Source organism: Anguilla anguilla, chromosome 3, assembly GCF_013347855.1.
Source record: "Anguilla anguilla isolate fAngAng1 chromosome 3, fAngAng1.pri, whole genome shotgun sequence".
NCBI classification, from domain to species: domain Eukaryota; kingdom Metazoa; phylum Chordata; class Actinopteri; order Anguilliformes; family Anguillidae; genus Anguilla; species Anguilla anguilla.
The window spans coordinates 64,599,818-64,621,077 of record NC_049203.1 but is presented as its reverse complement, the minus strand read 5'-3'; the positions used below and the strand labels follow the sequence as shown (position 1 = coordinate 64,621,077).

General features: G+C 50.0%; 1 protein-coding gene across 1 annotated transcript in view; it reads right to left on the bottom strand.

Moving 5' to 3' along the window:
• The window catches only part of fgfrl1b (fibroblast growth factor receptor like 1b), a 35,540-nt gene extending 14,925 nt beyond the window's left edge, over window positions 1-20,615 (bottom strand). Inside the window, exons 1-3 of the mRNA XM_035409312.1 lie at window positions 19,903-20,615; window positions 19,591-19,680; window positions 1,408-1,680 (exon numbers count right to left, since the gene is read on the bottom strand). Of these exons, the coding sequence (XP_035265203.1) occupies window positions 1,408-1,680; window positions 19,591-19,651 (334 nt within the window). The 5' untranslated portion in view covers window positions 19,652-19,680; window positions 19,903-20,615. The remainder of the gene's footprint in view (window positions 1-1,407; window positions 1,681-19,590; window positions 19,681-19,902) is intronic.
• Between the last annotated feature and the right edge of the window lie 645 nt (window positions 20,616-21,260).

The following is a 21,260-nucleotide window of genomic DNA, read 5'->3' as shown; positions in this document are numbered from 1 at the left end:
ACTGCACACACACACAGAGACTGCTGTGGGGATATGGGGTAGCGGTGGTGGTGTTGATGATGATGATGATGATGATTAGTTTATAAGGAAGACTGAAGAAAAAAGAAACTGTTTTAACCTTGGGAAGAGCAGATGTTTTGGAATGCTTTTTTTTTTTCAACATTCTGAGTCAGTGTTCTAGAACTCAACTGCATTAGAGAACATTCTAAATCACATATTTGTGATCTTAGACATTAGATGATTAACACATGAGTGGCACAGGAGGTGGAGAGGTGGGAAAGAATGGGCAGAGGTGGACTGGCAAGTTTGTCATTGGACGAGGTGAGGTGGTGGGGTGAGTAGAAAATGGGGGACGGGGAGAAGTGAAGAGGAGAGCAGAGGAGAGGAGGTGGGGGGTGTCGATGGAGATTTATTTGCTTGTGAAATGAGATAGTGGTGATTGCGCACCCAGAACTAGCAAGATGCAGCCCAAACTATGAGCCAATCAGAAAAAGAAAAGAAGGTTGGTGTTTACTGAAGATAAAGCACCGACATTTCGACAGCCAGACAAAGGCACTGTTTGTGCCCAAACGTTGCCTCCTTATCAGCAGCAAACACGATGAGATTTTGCGGTGCCTTAGTTATCTTAGCTATTCACAAATGGAAGAAGGTCAGAAGGACACAGAGAGACTGGAAAAGAAGTAGTACAAATGTGTTGTAATTTTTGAGTAGAGAAAGACAAGGTACAGACGTGGGCAGAGAGACTAGGTTCAGGAAATAAAGAGAGTATTGGAGAAGTGAAGGGTTACTTAGTGCTGAATGGATGAATCCAGTCTTGATGGAGGTGGACAGATGTTATTTAGGAATATGAGACAGGAGGGTAGAGGAGGTGCAGAGAGAGCAGGAGAGAGGAGGTGGACAGATCAGGGTAGAGGACGTAGAGAGCAGGAGAGACGATGTGGAGAGAATGCAGGGTAGAGGAGGTAGAGAGAGAGAGAACAGAGAAGGTGAAAAGAGAGCAGAGGAGGAGAAGAGAGAAAGGATAGAGGAGGTGGAGAGAGAGCAGGGTAGAAGAGGTGGAGAGAGCAGAATGAAGGAGGTGAATAGAGAGTAGAGGAGGTGGACAGAGAAAATTGAGGAGGTGGACAGACAGCAGGGAGGAGGTGGAGAGAGAGTAGACAAGGTGGAGAGAGTAAAGTAGGGGAGGTGGAGAGTACAGGAGGTGGAGAGAGCAGAATGAAGGAGGGGAGCAGAGAGTACAGGAGGTGGAGAGAGCAGAATGAAGGAGGGGAGCAGAGAGTACAGGAGGTGGAGAGAGCAGGGTAGAGGAGGTGAACAGAGACCAAAGCAGAGCAGAGGTGGAGAGAGCAGGGTAGAGGAGGTGAACAGAGACCAAAGCAGAGCAGAGGTGGAGACGGCGTCACTCACTGATGACGATGAGGGTGTAGTTGAGGGCGACGCTGCCGAAGCCGTTGGTGGCGCGGCACACGTAGACGCCGGCGTCGTCCAGCTCCACCTCCTTGATCTTCAGGCCCTGCTTCAGCAGCCTGTAGCGGCTCCAGCCGCGGATCACGTTCCGCCCGTCCTTCACCCAGAGCACCAGGGGCGGCGGGTCGCCCTCCACCGGGCAGGACAGGCGTATCGTCCGCCCCAGCTTCACCATCTGACGCTCCTCCACCAGCCGGCTCACCCAGGGGGGGCCTGGAACACACACACAAAGTTGTGGTCATGGTGACGTTTTTTTTTTTTTTTTTTTTTTTTTTTTTAAACATTCATTTTTAGTATGGTGAAACATATGCTATCTTCATAGAGGAAGATATCAAATTTTCTCAAACGTAGGGTGTGCAGGTCAGCAGTAATACCACGATTTGTCCTTCTTTTACATCATATTTAACTATCATGCAGTAGAAAATTGCGCAGCTAAATTCATAAAGCGTCAACACATCTCGACCCGAACGTGACATCGATACACCGTGAAGAAAATAATACGAGCAGAGGTGAAGCTTCATGGCTATGTATACGTTTGTGTTTCAGCAGTTAAAATCCCTGTGCACCCTTCGGTGGAGTGACAGTGAGCGCGCTCTGAAGGATGGTGAGACCACACTTCCTTCAACAGCGGTCTGTTCCTCTCAGAGCCCCAGGAGCCTGTTCAGGTTTATTTTTTCGGGTCCTGGCGGCGCTTGGCGATGACGCGCTTAACTCCGAATATCTAAACATGGCGTGAGTCGCCCCCATTCACGCTCTGCCTGTAAATTACGCAAAGCTGTTTACTCTGCCGAGACTTTATGTTGCAACGCAGGCACAAATAAAAAACCTTTTAATTCAGGTGGAATAAAACATTTAATTCATCCTGGTAATAAAAAAATAAATAAAAAACTGGTTATGCTGGAGCTAATGAGCTCTGGCAGCCGAACTGCCCGTGGAAAACTAAACGGAATCAGCGACGCGGCTGCTTATCCCCCAGCATGCACTGCTGCCGCAGCCCTCCACCGGTGGAGGCTCCCCTCTGTCTGAGGGTGAGGCTGTGGGGCTGGTTGTCTTAGCGACGCCCGGCTCTCCTGCAGAGACCTCCAGACCCGGCGCCAAACCCCAACCGGAGGGCAAAAAGGGGCGACACTCCACCCAGCGAGCGCCTCTGGGGTGGGGTGGGGGGGGGGGGGGGTTGGGGGTGGGGGGCGGTTCTGTGCCGCGCACACGAGCAGAGACGGGAGAGATAAACTTCGCAGATGAGCGGAAGTGAAGGAGAGGAGGCTCCAGGTCCGATACTCCCAAACCTGGAGGACTCTGGGCTTTTTTTTCTGGGACCTTTGGCCACAGTTTCTTTGCCAGAGGAATGGCAGAGGCAGTGAGGTGGGCTTCTCTTTCGCTGTAGTATTTTTGGAGCCATAACCCAAGCCACCCCCCCCCTGCCCCCCCTGCCCCCCCCCCCCCTCCCAAACCCGGTGTGCGTGCATAAGGTTCTTTTCATCCCCTCTCCCCAGCACATGGTCCCTCCTGCGAGGGCCCCCTTCTCCACTTCCCCCAGCCTGCCCCAGCTGCCACGGCACTGGGGAGTGTGTGTGTGTGTGTGTGTGCGCACACGTGTGTGTGTGTGTGTGTGTGTGTGTGTGTGTTGGAAGGTAGGTCTCATTCATGACTGGTACTGTCACATCCTGTTGCCGTACCAAGCAACTGCTGTGAGAACCGCCAAGATTATGGAAATTGAGAAATGAAACTCCACACATTGACCTCCCCAGTCCCCCCCCCCACCCCCCCTTGTGCCCCCCCCTCTCCCCTCTCCCCCCCCCCCCCCCCCCCCCCCCCCCCCCCCCCCCATTCCCTCCTCCGGTCTCTCTGCAGGATTGAAGTGTTTTCACCTGGAGTTGCTGGTTACTATCCAGGAAAGTGGCAAAAGAAAAGTGGGGGAAAAAGTGAGGCTTGTTTTTGGTGCTGGAATTAAATTACGGTACATTCCAGAAGGTTAGACTGAGAAGTTATTTTCTTTTATTACTCCTCCCCCCCCACCCCAAAAAAAAAAAAGAGTACTCTCCACTGCAGCAAGAATGGAGGAAAAATTCCTCTTTTCCGTGAACATGGGAGTGAGAAGCACGTAGCCACAAAAGAATCTGGGTGGATTTCGCTTTACCACAGGAACATACCTGCCTCAGTAATTTGGAATTTTTGTTAACTTCACATACCATCACAAACTAGCCAGGATAAACATCCAACAGATTGTAGTTTGCATCAGGACTTTGGACATCCTTTGGGATTATCTACACATGGTTTTTGCAAGGAAAAAAACACCGGATTTTCGGAATAAAATGTTGACGAATTCACCGCGATTGTTACTCGTTCAGGAAATACGAAGAAAGGAGGTTTTGATTGTTTTACAGCGTTTCAATGCGTGTATTGTTTTCATTCTGTCACTATGACCTTCTGTGGTGAAGTGCTGGTCTTCTGACAGACTGTGAAAGGCAGCTCCTCTGGATTGCTGTCATCCCGTCCCCTGTCCCCTGCACAGGCGGCTGTCATGCAAATTCAAGATCAAGACTGGGACTGTCATTGCCCAGTTAAAAATGAAAAGTTAAAAAAAATTTTTTTTTTGCAAAGATTTGATTTGTAAGTTTCCAAATGAAGATCAGCCATTCTTAAGCGCATCCTTCTCAACAAGCGTTGGGCCAGTTTGACTGGGGGGGAAATGCGGTTTCTATTTGAAGTTGAGGAACAGAGGGATTTTGCGGGTGTGAGGGCGAACAAATCCCCTGCACCCCCCCCCCCCCCCCCCCGAGCCCCACCCCTTCCGAATCTTGCTTATAAAAGCAGCAGCGCTAAGGAGGGGGGACACAATGGTCCAGTATCCCACTTTCCATGTCCTAGCGAGGCTCAAATACGGCAGACCTCGAAATGGCCAGATCAATTCTGCCTTTTTCCCCCTCTCCCTCCCTCCCTCACACACTCTCTCTCTCTCTCTCTCTCTCTCTCTCTCAGGGCAGCCTTATTGAAACAACCTGGCGTCCGCAGAGGCCCCCATGTGATGGAGGCGCTGATGTAAATAGCTCCCTTATCCCCAGTCCTCCGGCCCGCGCCTTTGCACGTGGCGCCCCTCCCTAAAAGAGCGACACGGGGGGGGGGGGGGGGGCCTTACAGTGTGCCTTTGTCACGCACGTCACCTCGGCGCACTGCTCTGTAGCGGGCCGGGGAGTTTTGCGCAGGGTATCGGGGAGATTTGGGGGGCAGCGTCGACAGGGAAACGTCCCGATGGCACCCGAGCCCGGTGGTGGGGAGAGGGGGTGGTGAATCCGATGGGACCCCCCCCAGTTGCACCAAGGCCCTGAAAAGTTCTGGGCCAATCTGCAGGGGTACAGGAGGGCTGAATAGGTACAGGGAGGGGGGTAGGGGGTGTCCTCTAGGACCCCTGTACCAGGGAAGGGAAGTGATAGATAAGGCAATGCTGGTGGCTGCCCTGAGGGGGGCGCTGTATGTGTGCTGGTATGTTCTCTCCTGACCAGGGTAGGCCTTGGACCAGCCCAGGGACAGAGATAAGAGCACTTCTGGAACGTGCAAACAGGGAGGCTGGGGGGGGGTGGATTTTGCCCCTACGAAAGATTACAGCTGGTCTGGTACCAGCCTGATCACTTCACAGAGGCGACCTCCAAAACCCACCCCGCCCCCCCACCCCCTCACCCCGCACTGCCCCCCTGTAACACCCCCTTGCTTCATCTCTGGGAAGAAAATAAACACCATACCACTGTTCCCTATTGAAGTCAAATAAAACAAACCCCCCCAACCCCTCACCATCCAACACCCTAACCCCCCTCCCCCCCCACCGCCCCAACACACAAACAAACCCATCCGCTACTTCACTTGTTTCCTGAACTTACAGACACAGCAGGGTTTCTCCCTCCACAAACAACAGGGACGACAGAGACGAGGAGGAGGAACACACGCACGCCGACACTGGCAGGCGAACACACGCATTACACACGCACCGCACGTCGCTAAATTAATCTCAGACCGGTTTCTCCCTTTCTCCTCTCTTCCTTCCTCTCTTCTCTTCTCGTCCGTGGACGGTTTGGTCCCCTTTGTTTGTTTGCACACAATCCGTCCCAGTTGTCTTTTTTATCTCGGTTCAGAGAGGCACGGAGGGCTCTGTTCCGGCTGTGGTGAGCTAGCTAGCTAGCAGTAGCGGTGGCGGCGGCGGCGGCGGCGTCACAGTCACGCTACGGGCACAGATGGGCCTCCGCACGCAAAGAACCGCCACCGCTCGCAGCTAGGCCTCATGGGAGACTCGCTGCAGTCGAGCCTTGCGACGAACCGTAAAGGTGCACTGTAGGCACGTTTAGTCTAAATCACTCATCGCTCATGGACCCTGAGGGTGATCTCGTGGAGATGCCTGCACTGCAAAAACCAAAAAATCTTAACTTAAATCTTAAATCTTAGTCTTAAATCAATCTTAATGAAGTTTTATGCTTAGACTTAAAATCCTATTTTTTATCCCTTTTTTGTTGTTGTTAAAATAAAACAAAAGATTGCCAGTGAGGTGAGGCAAACTCATTTAAAGATTTGCCAATGGGATAAGATGATTTCACTTGTCAAGTCAAAAAAGTAATTTAAGCTAATATTTACTACTTGAGAGAAAAAAAATTAAGATTTTAAGTCTAATTGCAAGACTAAACACAAGACAGTGTGCATAAAAGTGAACATGGCAGGAAGGAGAGGTCCATGCTCAATCACGCAAACTGTTCATTTCAACAGTCCAGGCCGAAAAGCCCTTCTCAACGAAAATCATTCTCGACGAATCTCCGTTACAACAGCGCATTCTAAATTCCCAGCCCCGCCACTTTGTTTTGGGACATCTTGATCACGGGCTGTCCAGATTTCGCGGGAGGATGATTTATGGAACGCAGGCCTCTGCGACCACAGCCCTGCAAGCGCTTTTGAAGCCCTGGCGGCCACAAAAAGAGCCAGGAGAAGAACGCGGGTGTCACACAGAGAGAGCTTCAAACGCAACTCCACAGAGCAAATCATTAAAAATTTAAAATGGCACTGGGGAGGGACGAGGCAGGGTGTAGTGGGAGAGGAGAGAGAGAGGGAGAGAGAGAGAGAGAAACAGAGAGAGAGAGTGAGAGAGTGAGAGAGAGAGAGAGAGAGAGACAGAAAGAGAGAGAGAACTGATACACAGAGATTCCCAGTTTCCCTCTTCTGCACACCCCTGAGAGCGGGCCTACGTGTGTTCAACACACACGTTACGCTCAAGTGCCAAAGGGAAAATCTCCCCAGTAAAAGCCACGGGATGAATGGTGAGGTCTGATGGAGAAAGCAGGGCGCCACTTTTTCTCCCGATGAGATCGGAATGGCATACAGCGCGCGCTGTGAATGCCACGGCACTATCAGCCAATCGGGGGACAGCCAGACTTATCCCGTTGCACTTCCTGCCAAATAGCCGTGCATCTCCAATCAGATCTCCCGCCGCTATCTCTTCGCTCATAGGCCTGGCTCTCCTTATCTGTTATCTGCGGTATCCTGAGGTTGTGGGTTGGGGGGGCGCACAGACTTTAGGTAACCGCGGTAACATTGTGCTTGCACCCGCTGGCAGGAGCGCTAGACCAAACACTCCCGCGCCTCCCGTGCGGAGGGGCGGAACCGGGCCCCCCCCGTGCCCCCCCCCCGTGCCCCTCGGTCTCTCCTCGGCGGGAGATCGAGCCGAAGGATCTGCGTCCCGTTTGATGCGCTGCTGACTTTAAATCTGCGGCGTGGTGTGTGTGTGTGTGTGTGTGGGGGGGGGGGGCACGAGCGAGGGGGGGGGGGAGGCTAGTGAACACTGCCCCCGATGTTATCCTAACCCCTCCGTGTTTACCTCTGCTCTTAGCCACGCCTCTCTTCCGTCAACCCTCCGCCTCTCCGCGGGTGAACTGCCACCATCAATCTCTCCTCAGGTCTCTGTGACTCAGCCCGTGCTCTGACTGAAGCTCTTCCCACCATTCCCGCTTCTCTTTCACTGCGCCTGCTATGCCCTCCCGCCCCTCAGCCCCATTCAATCCAGCGCTACTCAACTCCAAAACCAGCGCTACTCAACTCTCAGTCCAGCACTACTCAACTCCCAATACAGCGCTACTCAACTCCCAATCCAGCACTACTCAACTCCCAATCCAGTGCTACTCAACTCCCAATCCAGCACTACTCAACTCCCAATCCAGCACTACTCAACTCCAAATCCAGCGCTACTCAACTCTCAGTCCAGCGCTACTCAACTCCCAATCCAGCACTACTCAACTCCCAATCCAGCGCTACTCAACTCCCAATCCAGCGCTACTCAACTCCAAATCCAGCGCTACTCAACTCCAAATCCAGCGCTACTCAACTCCAAATCCAGCGCTACTCAACTCTCAGTCCAGCACTACTCAAATCCCAATCCAGTGCTACTCAACTCCCAATCCAGCACTACTCAACTCCCAATCCAGCGCTACTCAACTCCAAATCCAGCGCTACTCAACTCTCAGTCCAGCACTACTTAACTCCCAATCCAGCGCTACTCAACTCCCAATCCAGTGCTACTCAACTCCCAATCCAGCACTACTCAACTCCAAATCCAGCGCTACTCAACTCTCAGTCCAGCACTACTCAACTCCAAATCCAGCGCTACTCAACTCTCAGTCCAGCGCTACTCAACTCTCAGTCCAGCACTACTCAACTCCCAATGCAGCGCTACTCAACTCTCAGTCCAGCACTACTCAACTCCAAATCCAGCGCTACTGAACTCCCAATACAGCGCTACTCAACTTCAAATCCAGTGCTACTCAACTCCCAGTCCACCACTACTCAACTCCCAATCCAGCGCTACTCAAATCCCAATCCAGCGCTACTCAACTCCCAATCCAGCGCTACTCAACTCTCAGTCCAGCAATACTCGACTCCCAATACAGCGCTACTCAACTCCCAATCCAACGCTACTCAACTCCCAATCCAGCGCTACTCAACTCTCAGTCCAGCACTACTCAACTCCAAATCCAGCGCTACTGAACTCCCAATACAGCACTACTCAACTCCAAATCCAGCGCTACTGAACTCCCAATACAGCGCTACTCAACTTCAAATCCAGTGCTACTCAACTCCCAGTCCACCACTACTCAACTCCCAATCCAGCGCTACTCAAATCCCAATCCAGCGCTACTCAACTCCCAATCCAGCGCTACTCAACTCTCAGTCCAGCAATACTCGACTCCCAATACAGCGCTACTCAACTCCCAATCCAACGCTACTCAACACCAAATCCTGAAGGGCTACAGCATCCGCAGGTATTTGCTCCAACCGTGCACTACACCACCAGATTTCACTTATTATTCTACCTGCTTGTTTCAGTAAGTGAACTCGGATACTGAAATCATGTCTGGTAGTGCTGTGGCAGACGCTGTGGCCCGCAGGACCTGGAGCTGAGTAGCCCTGCTCTAAACCCCAGCCCCACTCCCTCCGATTGTTTTCTTCTTTGGTGGTGATGTGGCTGAATGGTTCTGCTCCAGGTGCGAGGTTAGGGCACACACTTCCTGGAATAAGGCTGAGCTGTAGGACTAAAGCTGAATAGGAGTCAGAGGGAGGACTCAGGTATCCAGGTATAGAAGTAGGATTAGCTTTCTTTCCACGGCAGGCAAAACACAGAGATTTACATTTGTCTACGGCAGGGCTGCCCAACCCTGTTCCAGGAGATCTATTGTCCGCTAGGTTTTCACTCCAACCCTAACAAAGCGCACCTCATTCAACAGCTACACATCTCCTTGAGCTGCTAATTAGTAGAATTACAACGCTCTCCATAATGTTTGGAACAAAGCCGTTTTTTTTTCTTCTTCTTCTTGATTGGCTGTGCACTCAACCATTTTAGATTTGTCCCCCATTTCATGGCGCCATAATACTTGGGACAAAATGGCTTTACAGGTGCTTCTGATTAGTCAGGCGTGTTTAATTTCTTTAGCGCAAGCATAAGAGAGCTTTCAGTATCTAGACTTGATTCTAGGCTTTTCATTGCCTTTGGAGCCTGTTCTTTGGAGCCTGTACTAATGAACATCAAAGAAGCCATTATGAGGCTGAGAAATATGAAAAAAAAAAGTTGAGACAAAGGCCAAACCTTAGGCTAACTGTTTGTAACATTAAGAAGAAAGAGAGCACTGGTGAGCTCAGTAATCGCAAAGGGCCTGGTCGGCCAAGGAACATCATCACTACAGTTGATGACCAAATAATTTTGAGGGGAGGCAGTTTTACTGATTTCAAAATTTTCCAAAGACAATTTCACACTTCGCAAAAAAGCAAAATGCAACTCAGAACAAGCGAATATTTTCTGAGAGTCTCATTACAGGACTAAAACACTTGTCACACAGCCTTTTTTTTTCTGCAGTGTGCCCCCTCCCTCCCTCCCTCCCTCCCTCCCCCAACCACTACCACCTGCACCCCTCACCTCCCCCCCTGCGTACCCCTGTCTTTGTGCATCCCCCCCCGTGCCCCCCCCCCCCGCCCCCCCAGCCCTGCGTCCAGCTGTTGTATCCGGGCGGAAGTGGAGCAGCTGAGCGGTGACCCCGCCCGTTATCGGGGCTCGTTAATCTGAAACGATAGCGGCGGCACTTCGCGCGTGCTCTCGGCCGCGAAACCCCACACCGCCGCCCTCGTTAAGGGGGGGGAGACGGCCCCCGAACCGAGCGCCCGGGACAGGGGCGTCCCAGCCGGGCCCAACATCCCCCGGGAGCAGCGTGGTTTAGGCGCTGGCTGGCTAGCGAGAGGTCAGGCCTCGTTTACCCTCGGCCCCGCCCCTCTCTAACCGCCCCCCAAAGCAGCCCCCCTCCGGGGTATTTTAGGAGCCAGGGATGAGATACGCGCAGCAGCCGCGGCTGTAAACGCTAAGCAGAGCGGCCGTATCTGTCATCGCGCCCCACGTCGGCATGCCTGCACCCCCCGCCCCCCCCCCCTCCCCGATCCTTAGCTGTGCGTGCCGCTCTCCCTCAGCCCCCCCATTCGAGCCCGCAGCTGTCTGTATGACACCAAAATACCCCTAGGGGGGTGGGGAGACAGCCTAACCCCCCCCCCCCGTCACTTTATAGAAACAGCCCACGTTGAACTATAAAAGACACAGAACAAAGGCACTGACGTTTTTTTTTCTAAATCTGTGCCCGTTAAAATTTTCTCCAGGTGATGTCAAGCTTGTCCTTTACCTCACTGTTGGCACCTTCACCCTGGCAGCTGCTGGGGGGGGGGCAGAGGGTCTACCCTAAAATGGGAGGGGGGTGGGGGGGGGCGGTTACATGGAAGTGACAGCGTCAGCAAGGACTGCTGCCCTTCCCCTAAATATCACAGCCTCATTTCAGAATCAACAACAACAACAGCAAGTGCAACTCAAGGCCGCCCCAGGTTGCTCACAGGCTGGCTCATCGCACGCAGGTCACATGACAGGTTCACGGGGTTCTCTCTCGACACGCTCGGGCTGAATCGCTGCGGCTCCTGTTCCCCCGGCTTTGTTGTCCTTTCCATGCGGGGTGTGTATTTTAGGCACGCCGTCGGGAGGGCCAGGAGCCTCCAGGCTTGGACTCACCCGGTGTGAGACGGACCCCTGTACCTCCCCCCCCCCCACTCCACCCCCCCCCCCCCAAGCCGGCGCAGACCACCAGCAGCCGAGACCACAGGGAAGAGCAGCGGAGAACCGAGCCTTGCCCTCGTAAACCGCTCCAGGCGGCTCCAGGAGGGTTTCTGGGTACAGCCGCGCTCGCGCCCGCCTGATCGTTGCCGGGGGCAACGGGCACCTGCCGGGTTAACAGCTCCCGCCTAAGTCAACAGAGCGAGCGGGCGAGCGAGTGAGCGAGCCGGTAGCATCTCCCGCCGCACAGGATTCTGCGCTCCAGCGGTCGGGGCGCAGCTCCGCGCCGGCGTTTGTTTCGCCGGCGAATGTTCACACGCCGCGTTGCGTCCGCGCTTCCCGCGACCTTTCTGCGCTCTTGGGGGAGCGCCGTTTTTTTTCTCGCGTCTGTGACAAGAATGAGGCGACGAGCGTTCGGAGGCCGCGGGTGAGATGCCACACACTGGGGTGTCAGTAGCACCACGCTTTTAAGAAAATGAGGAATAACAAATTTTTTAAAAAGCCTGCAGCTCGCTGTTTCTCCTTCTGGCTACCCGTGATGTCATCTGACTTTATCATACCTCCTAAACGCCATTCGGCAGAAGTGGCTCCCCCTCCTTGACACACACACATGCACATACACACATACACACTCAGATGCACACACACACACAAACCTCACACACATGCGCACGCGCACACACACGCACGCTACCACACACACACACACACACACACACACACAAACTTTGCACATACACACACACACACACACACACACACATGCGTACACACACACACACACACACACACACACACACACAAACTTCACACACATACACACACACACATACACACATACACACGCATACACACAGACACACAAATGCATACACATACACACACACACACACATCTCCCCATGCTCTCCGGCCCTGCAGACAGGAGTCAGACAGAAGGCAGCGGGCCCTCGCAGTCAGGTGGCTGCTCGGTCTGGAGGTCTGGGGGGGGATGAAAGGCGGGACGGAGGCCCCTCCATTAAGACACGGGTCCTGCGTAGATGCCTGGAATGTCTGTGTTCTGAGAAAGCCACAGGACTTAAGAGAAGAAAAAAAACACACAAAAAAAAAAACCCCTGCGCTCTGAATCAATGGAACAAATGGGCAGAACGAGCTATTCAGGTCTCGGTAAAAAAGCAAGGTTTTAAAAAGCGAAGTGCACCTTTTCCGAGGGCTGACAGGGGTGGTGTTGGGTGAAGGGGAACCGTCCTGTAATCCCTCTTGTTAAAAGGGCCCGTAATCCCGCCTCAACGGGGGTGGGGGGGTGGTGGAACAAAAGGGGGCTCCGACAAAGACTTCCCCCATTAGGGGCGGGGGGGGGGGAGGCCGCATACAGGACAAATTGGCCATGTCGAAGGCCCCGGCCTGGGGTTAGCGTGTGTGCATAGCGGGCCCCGACAGTGGGAGGGCCGGGAACAATGGCGGAGTGACCTCTCTCATTCACTCTGCAGGACCGTCTCCCACCTGTGCAAACACAGCGCCCGTCAGGCCCGACAGGTAAGTGCACGAGAGCGCTGACGATGACACGTCCGCGACCTCGCGAAGCTGTTTTTCCCTCTTTCTTTCTTTTTTTTATTATTATTATTTATTTATTTTACTCTTTTTTCTCCCCCCCTCCCACCCCACCCACAAACAGGAATCTCAAACCAGGCCGCTGCGGTAAAACTTCTTTTTTTTTAAGAGAAGCTGGTTTCCTTTGTGTTTTTAATGACTCTGTAAATACCAACACTTTTTCAAACGGCGGCGCCATTTAGCATCGGGCGCGTTCCAGCAAACGCGGCTCGTTGCCGCCTCGTTCGAAAGACCGGCGGGGCGGCCGCCGCTCTCTACAGGGAAACTGGGCTCGGTTTTCTCTTCCCTCCCTTCAGATCGCTCACTTTTATCAAGGCGATCGCAAACAACAAAGGCATAGCATTTCAGAACAGAACAAAAAAAAAAAAAAAACACACACACACACACACAGGTACAGAGAAGACCATGGGCGATCCACAGAACTTATTCAAGTGCAAAGGGACTAAGAAAGTTGGTATCTTGCCATATTGATTTTCCCCCCAGGCAGGATAACATGGACGTGCATGCACACGTGTGCATGTTCAAGCACACACATGCGCGCTTTACACACAAACGCACGCACGGGCACAGAGAGAGAGAGAGCTGAGAGAACGCTGTCCGGTCTATAACCACATTGCTAAATGGTGCTGGATCGAGGTGACGGGGAAACACTGAATGTGACACTAATGTCTCTACAGACAGGTGTGCCTTCTCCACCGTGAGGTTCTCCAGTGCCACAGGATCAGCCATCATGGGAAACCGCCACATTTAAATCTCATGGCCAGTCTCTCGTTCGCAGAGAACACATGTGCGTTAACTAGGACTACATATTTACAATGCCAGAGAACACACACGCAGGCGGTCCACGACTGCCAAGTTATCCATTACTCGGTTGAAGGATGGAATACCCTGAAAGGAAAATAACCGAACCCTGAAATGGCATGAGAAACATACAAACACTAGAGTGCTAGAGACCTCAGGTGATGTGTGTTTTTCTCGCCAGCTCGTAATAATAAAACACGATTTCTCGACTCGCTTTTCCCTTTATGGTAAAAATACGCAGATCCAGGGAGGAGGACTCCTGACGAACTCAAGAGAAATGTCCTGCTATGGCAGTGTTCACCTCTACAGCGGGCTCAGCCACAAAACAAACAAAGGAATCTTCTTCCTTATCAAAAAAAGTGAGATGGCTCAGAAAACAGAAAAAAAACAGAGAGGGGAAAAAAAAAAACAAAGTTATCAGCAGCACAAGGCCTGCATTATATTCCAGATAAGTGATGTCATCTCACTCTCAGACGGCCCGTTCCACCCCATCGTGTGTCACCGTGGCGAAATCAGGAACTGGGCGGGTGGAGGTGGGTGTCTGCAGGAAGCTGAGATTCTGTGAAGGAGCTGGAGCAGGAGAGGTGGAATACTCAAGTTACATCTCTCCTTTTTGCTTCTCCTGGCCCTGCCGTTCTCTCTGTCTCTCTCTCTCTCTCTCTCTCTCTCTCTCTGCGGGACACACGGGCACCGGTAAGCACCGTTAAATCGCTCCAGCACATTTGGGCCAGCACCCCGTGGTGCTTACAATAAACCTCCCTCCAGGCCAGTAGCCCCAGGGTACACCAAAAAAACACTCAAGACAGCTGGAGACGCCCAACTCCACTGCATCATAATTACTGGTATCAATTCTGAATGCTTTTTGACTACGGCTGCTAATTGTGCACATTTTCATGCCTAAAACATGTTACGCCCTTGATTCGCGCGATGCCAAAGGGGGATTTTTGCAAAGCAAGAGCTTATATTCCACATAGAAGCCCTAGTACCACTGTGGCACCTTCTCAAGTTTAAGAGCTCAAGTTATTTTGAAACTTCTCCAACTATCCATCAATGCGTGATTGATGAAAATTAATTAATATTTAGGAATCCCATCACCGCTGTTCTTTTTCAGCCGGGTCAAATGTCATGGTTTGTAAAAAAAAAAGAAAAAAGTAAAAGCTTTATTCTGTAACTAAGAAGTACAAAAGCAACAAAAGCATACTTTTACAGCTCATGATATACGATTGCAAAAACATACCTAAAAGAAATCTATGATAATCTGCAATACAGCTGGTATTACACCAGATCTGTCTCCCCTCATACATCTTGCGCTCTATCACCATTACACCCCTCTCCTAAAACTACCCCAACCCACGCCAGCCACACTCCGCTGCCCCACTACAAACAATCTCTATGGTGACTCTCCCAAATAACAAGCCGGCCAAGAGCGACTGACTCCTTCCCAGCATGCACTGCTGGTGGAACCCAGCCAGACCCTTCCCATAATCAGCCATTGTTGGGGGAAGGGGAGGGGGTGGTGGGGGTGGTGGTGTGATAAGCGAAGGGCAGAAGGGTTGCCTGCGGAGGGGGGGGGGGGGGCATTATCTGCCTAATGACCTGGACGGCCCTGACACCTGGCGCGGAGAGCAAACAGCAGAGCGATAGCGGGCGCGGCTAACGGCGGCCTTAAAAGAGCTGTTTACCCGCCCCGGCCGTGCCAGCCTCCGTCCGGGCGGGAGGGCCGCACCGCCCTCTTCAAACGAGCGGCCTTGGGGTTGGTCGAGCGTCGAGCGCTAAGCCTCTCTTTCTCGAGTGCCCCCGCAATCGTCCGAGGAAGGTCTGCAAGCGGCTGCTACCTCTCTCCGGGGGGGGGTACAAGGGTTCGAAATGCTCGACATGACACCGGCTCGCTATCACGTATCATTTAACACCGAGAGGGATTACTCTAAACACTGTAGAAGATTAGAATGTTAAATCACCAGGCAAAAAAGCTTTGATGTGTGTGCTATTTGAGAAGAAAAAGAAGAAGAAGAAGAAGAAAAAAAAAACCCCAACAAAACACGTGGCAGGCACTGCTAGCAGCTAGTTACACGCATTGTTTTGGAGAGCTCTGCAGAGGGCATGATCCATAAATCACATGACTCCCCATTTATTAGTTTGGATACGGCCTGCTTCACCAGGGGGGGCTTAAGTAACCAACTTGTTGGTCCCAGCAGACTGCTGGAGTTCCACTGCTCCGTTCTGTGCCTGTGGACGGCTGGTCCTGTAGCCAAGCTGGTCCTATAGCCAAGCTAGTCCTATAGCCAAGCTGGTCCTATAGCCAAGCTAGTCCTATAGCCAAGCTGGTCCTATAGCCAAGCTGGTCCCCGTGCTGTGTCCGACACCCGATGTCAGAAAATGGACAAGCACACAGCCAGGCAGGAATGGGAGAAAGGAGAGATCATTCTTGATGCCGATTGGCCGCTTTGCAAATTTTTGCCTTGGCAGGGAAGATACCAAGGAGAAGGAAATATCTGACCACACCAGGGAAGGAGGGGGGACTAAAACATTCCACAAGCCGGCTGTGTTTGCACCTTATCTGGGGTGGAGGGCGTTGGGGCTTCCTTGTTTCTCAGACATCCAAGCGGCCCTTTCCTAGAGGAGTCCACCTACAACACCTACCAGCTACCTGCCTACGATATCGCTCCCTCTCTCTCTCTCTCCTCCTATTACATGCTTGCGCAAAACAAACCTCTTTTTGGGTATTTATGGGGGGACAACGAGGTGCTGTGTCGTTCTGATGAGAAAGGAAGGCTCTGCCTTGACTTCCATAATCTTTTATTTTTTTTTTGTATGGTGTGGATAGCTGTGTGTATGTCAGAAAACTTGTATGAAAAGATGATCTGTGTCTCTCTGTGTCTCTCTCTCTCTCTCTGCATCTGTGTATCTCTCTCTCTCACTCCTTTCTCTCTCTCTCTCTGCAGAGCGTGGGCCAGCACGGGCTTGCTCTTCTCTGTGAGGGAGGGAGGGAGCATTGTGTCCACAGTGTGTTTGTTCCCCTTGTGCCCATATAAACACACAGGGCTGTAAAAATCGGCTTTTTTTTTTTTTTTTTTACAGCTCTTCCCTATGGAGGCCGAGAGCAACACAGGAGGCCAACCGAGGAGGAGAAAAGACAAAGGTGCGCACGTCTGTGCATGTGCACATCGCTTTGATGCACATTGCACGTGCACGTGCATCACTCTTCGCTACACTGACGAGGCTTCCTTAGCCTACGATGGCGGAGCCGCTGTGTTTTCTGTCTGAAATTTAGCACCAGAGCACCTTGAGAAAGCGCTAGAACACCGCGTCCCGCCTTCGCACACGTAGCACTTAGCCTGTCTGCGATGGAGACTTGACCCCGCGTGAAATTACGGAAACCCTCTGAAGCGCGCAAGTCCACGGCACATTCAGTCAGCACATTCCAGCCTTTCCTGCCTCGGACTAACAAAGGTACGGCACACTGTGAAAGAATTAACGGGAAGTTAGGAGAGGAAAGCGCAAAGCAACAGTAGCAAAGTAAGGCACGGTATGTCAGAATAAGTATGGGCCTCAATCCCACAGAACTGGCAGCGTGTGGGCATTACCTGCCTGTGTGGTGATCTGCCCGAACCAGCACCAGAACCAGAACCTTCCCACAGGTCAGACTCAACACTGTCCTGTGTACATGTTCCCCGGGTTTCAGGACAGACCTCCCACACTGCCCCTCTACGATCCAAAAACACAGCCAGCAAAATGTGTGTGGCAGGTTTCAGGTTCGATTCCCAGGTAAGACCAACTGCCAGTGTACCCCTGAGCAAGGCCCTTAACTTGAAGTGCTTCACTACAAATCCAGCTGTAAAAATGGATACTGCTTAAAAATGCTACAAAGTTCTGCTAGTTTGCTCTGGATAAGCAAATCCCCTAAATGCCAGTATGTAACGTAATGCAATGTAAATATCTCAGTCCCAAGTCGCTCATTCCAAGAATGACAAAAACAAAGCCAAAGGAAGAAAACAATCCAAGTACGTAAAAGATTGTGTGCTCCCCCCCAACACACACACACACACACACACACGCACGCACATAAAAACACACACACAATGTGAGAGACGAGCAAATAGAGCGTGCTTCGGTAAACAGACAAAACAATGGACTGCTCACCCTTAGGAAAGGTCAGGAGCTGGCCAGTTGGTTAATACAGAGTGCTAATTAACTCAATAAAACTAGGGTGCTTACACATTGCTAATCCAGTTAAGTAAAAGCAGTGTACTTGCATTCCATTTACAGCACTGTGAAAAGCTATGCATCAGTTTTGAAGTTTTTTTTTTTTTTTTTTGGGGATGTTAAAATACACGTGAAGGCTAACTGGGTACTTAGAAACAAACAGCTATTTATATCGCCTGCTTTTTAAAAATTATTTTCAGAACCACTTACTTTTGATTCTACGTCAGTATATATCGAACCATTTTAAAACTGAATTGAGAGATAGAAAGAGAGATTTCATTGCCTAAATTATATCAATTTTTTTGACACGGCCTTGTGCTAGTAATGCCCTGTTTGTTTCCTGTGACTGAGTGCTCTACAGCGCAGCATTCAGCAGGCTGGTGAGACTAGAAGGGCACTCTGAGCGACCCTCAAAAGCATAAAGCGCGAATTCTTCCCTGATTTACGCCAGCAGCCCAGCGGGTGTCATCGGCTCCGCTTTGATTTACGTTAACTGCTTTTCAACTTGGCAGGAGACACAAACTTACGCGCCGCTAAATTTCCGCAGAATTTCTAAGAAAGGACTTGTTTGTTTGTCCTTGGACACCTCGCGTCCATAGTCGAACATGCACTTCCACTAGCGCGTTTCGAGTTGCATTCTGTCAGTAAATAGTGCGCAGTGTCTATTCCCGGTAAGCGCAGTCCTTCATTAGAAAGTCCACAGTAAAAGCACTTTCCGTCACACTTGACCAACAGAGTGTGAATCCCGGGTGTGCGATGGTGTTAAAGAGTTACAAAAATAGTCTGAATTAAACATGAGAACTGTCTGTAAAGGGAGGGATCACTCCTCAATTCCTGCTCAGCATCCAGCGTTGTGCACATCAACATTTGTCTTTTGTACGATAAGCTCGCGAGAAATTATTAGGCTACCTCTAGATTTTGAGTTCATGCTACCTCTGAAATTTAGCCAACAACATTTTGTTTTTTGGGAAAATCCCTGAATTTGATTAGGCCTACTTTATTTTCCCCTATCACAGTTTCACTGAGGTAAATTGTAGACTTACTTAAGACACGTAATTAAATCTCACTTTCGGCGTATTTTTATTAACTTCTGGTTTACTACAGTCAAGTTGTAAATCCACTATAACGGTTTAATGCGGGGTGTTTTCTTACGAGTAGACTCAAACATTGCCTTGTTAAAGTAGCCTAAACAGAAGAGCGAATCGGTAAGATAAATATAACCTTTATGCCAAGTGAATATTTAGACTCCCTTGACTCCACGAACATACTTTCGGTTTGTACTTACGCCTTGATAAAAATGCACTTCGGTCAACTGACATAAATATGTAAACAACAGCGAAAACGTGGACATGATTTAGTTTCTTTTCCATTGGATGATATAAACGACAGCGAAAATGTGGACATGATTTAGTTGCTTTTCCACAGTAAGTTTGACACCCATTAGGCTACACGTAGCTACTGCATTAAAGTGCATAGTTTGCGGCAGCTCCAGTGTTGACCATTTAAAAAAATTCACCATAGCAAGGGCTTAGTTAAAGAAACACCGAATTGAGGTTCGAAAGGCTAAATGAAGGCGAAGCAAACGAGACAAGAGAACCATTGTGCACACAGACCGCTTCACCGCCATCTATTCCAGTTACCTCAAGTGGTCTACAACCGGAGATTCACTCCAGAGAACGCGTCGATTCTGTTCATATAAAAGCTACTTATGCTGCCAGAATTTGTTAAGAAACTAAAACAAGTCCCCGGAGCGCGCGTACGTCACGGGACGGTCTATCCGCTGGTCAATTACGATATATTCCAGAATCATACTTCTATTTTCAGAACCGTGCAAATTGCTTTTCTATAAATAGATAGGCGTACGGAAAATAATTAACCCCATGAATAAAAACATTTGAATTGACTTACCTCTCGCCTCAGTTGACAGCGCCAGAATCAATATCGCTATGTGGACATTTAGCATCCCCATTCTATAGAAAATCTCTTTCCCCTTGGAATCTGTCATAAACAAATGAGAGCAGAATGGACGTTACGAGGGTGAAATCAATATTTAGTAAAATACCTACAGCATGTCACATAACTTTCGAAAAATATTGTTGTTACACCTGCGTAATATTGGACGTTAACGGTAGCATTTTACTCTCAGTAGCAACAAACCCGATTATAGCCTTACAGTCGCTTAGAATAGAGCAAGCAGGATAACGTTCAAAACATACTCACACGCTCGTGCACGCTGACAGAAATTCCGAACAACGATTTCAAATGAAGCGCATATAAATATAAAACAATTAGGCTCTACTCTTAATGAAGTTATGATGTTACGTTAAACCATACCCCAATGTACGTAGCGACCTATATCAGGGTACATTTATTCCCTCCTTAACTCAGTCAACGCATATTTTAGTTACCGAAATATACACTGTACTGGACTGTGTTCTTAGAAATAAAATAGAATTGCAGCGGGCGATGAGAAAATTACTATGGAAACGTTCCTCTCGCTTCTCCTATAAAATCAGAATACTTCACCAGCATCCTTTCCCCCGGATTAAAAAAACTTTCCCTTAAGTTTCACAGCTGTGGAACACTGGGCCCCACTGACCAATCACCGCCCGGCTAGTAACCCACTTCTTTGCAAAGGTGGAGTGTGGCAACGATCGAGTACCCTCTGTCGGTGATTGCGATTACTGACACTTTTATTGAAAACCATTACCTACTGTAAGACTAATTTGTTTTCTAGGTACCGGATAAGGCATTTTAAAAAACACATTAGACATTGACTACACCTGATTTATATTAAAAAAACGGGTTCATATGCAATTCATTGTCAAAACATAACATAAAACGCACCCCCACAATGCATTGACTATGTATTAAATTTACAGCAGGGCAAACACCCCCCAACCGTTTTGGTATAGCACCATTTATTAAACAACGTTTTAGTAAGACAACTCAAATTCATCTAACATCACCAAGCCCAAATTTTTCACATTTGCGTGCACACATGCAATCAGAAACCATATTTTGCAATGCCTCATACGTGCATGCTGTGTGAGTCACTCTGGCAAAGTCCATCAGCTGAATGCCTGTAATGTACAGTATTACTAGAGATGTCAATTCAACTGCAGCAGAATAAGGGTTAGTCACTCAAAGTAAACCATCAAGAAGTTTTCAACATGAATTTTTGAGATTTCACCCAGTTTCAGCCAGGGGTCACCCTGATTAAATTACATTACTGGCGTTTAGCATTATGTTTGGCACACTTATCCAAAGCGACGCACAATAAGCGCATACCAAATTTCATTGGAACAACTACAAAACACAGGTCCGAGAAGGTACAATACTCATTTTGTAGTTATTCATAGCCATGAACACATTAAGTCCAGTTCACACACTGAACATTACACTGATCTAACCTATGCTAAGTGAAACTAGGTGGTACTACAAGCTACATCAAGACAATGATACAAGGCACAATAAGTGCTGGATGGAGGTACATATAACACGAGTGGAACAGGAGGTACATGTACCAAATTTAGCAAATACTCTCATCCAGAACACTGAATTTTTACAGTTGGATA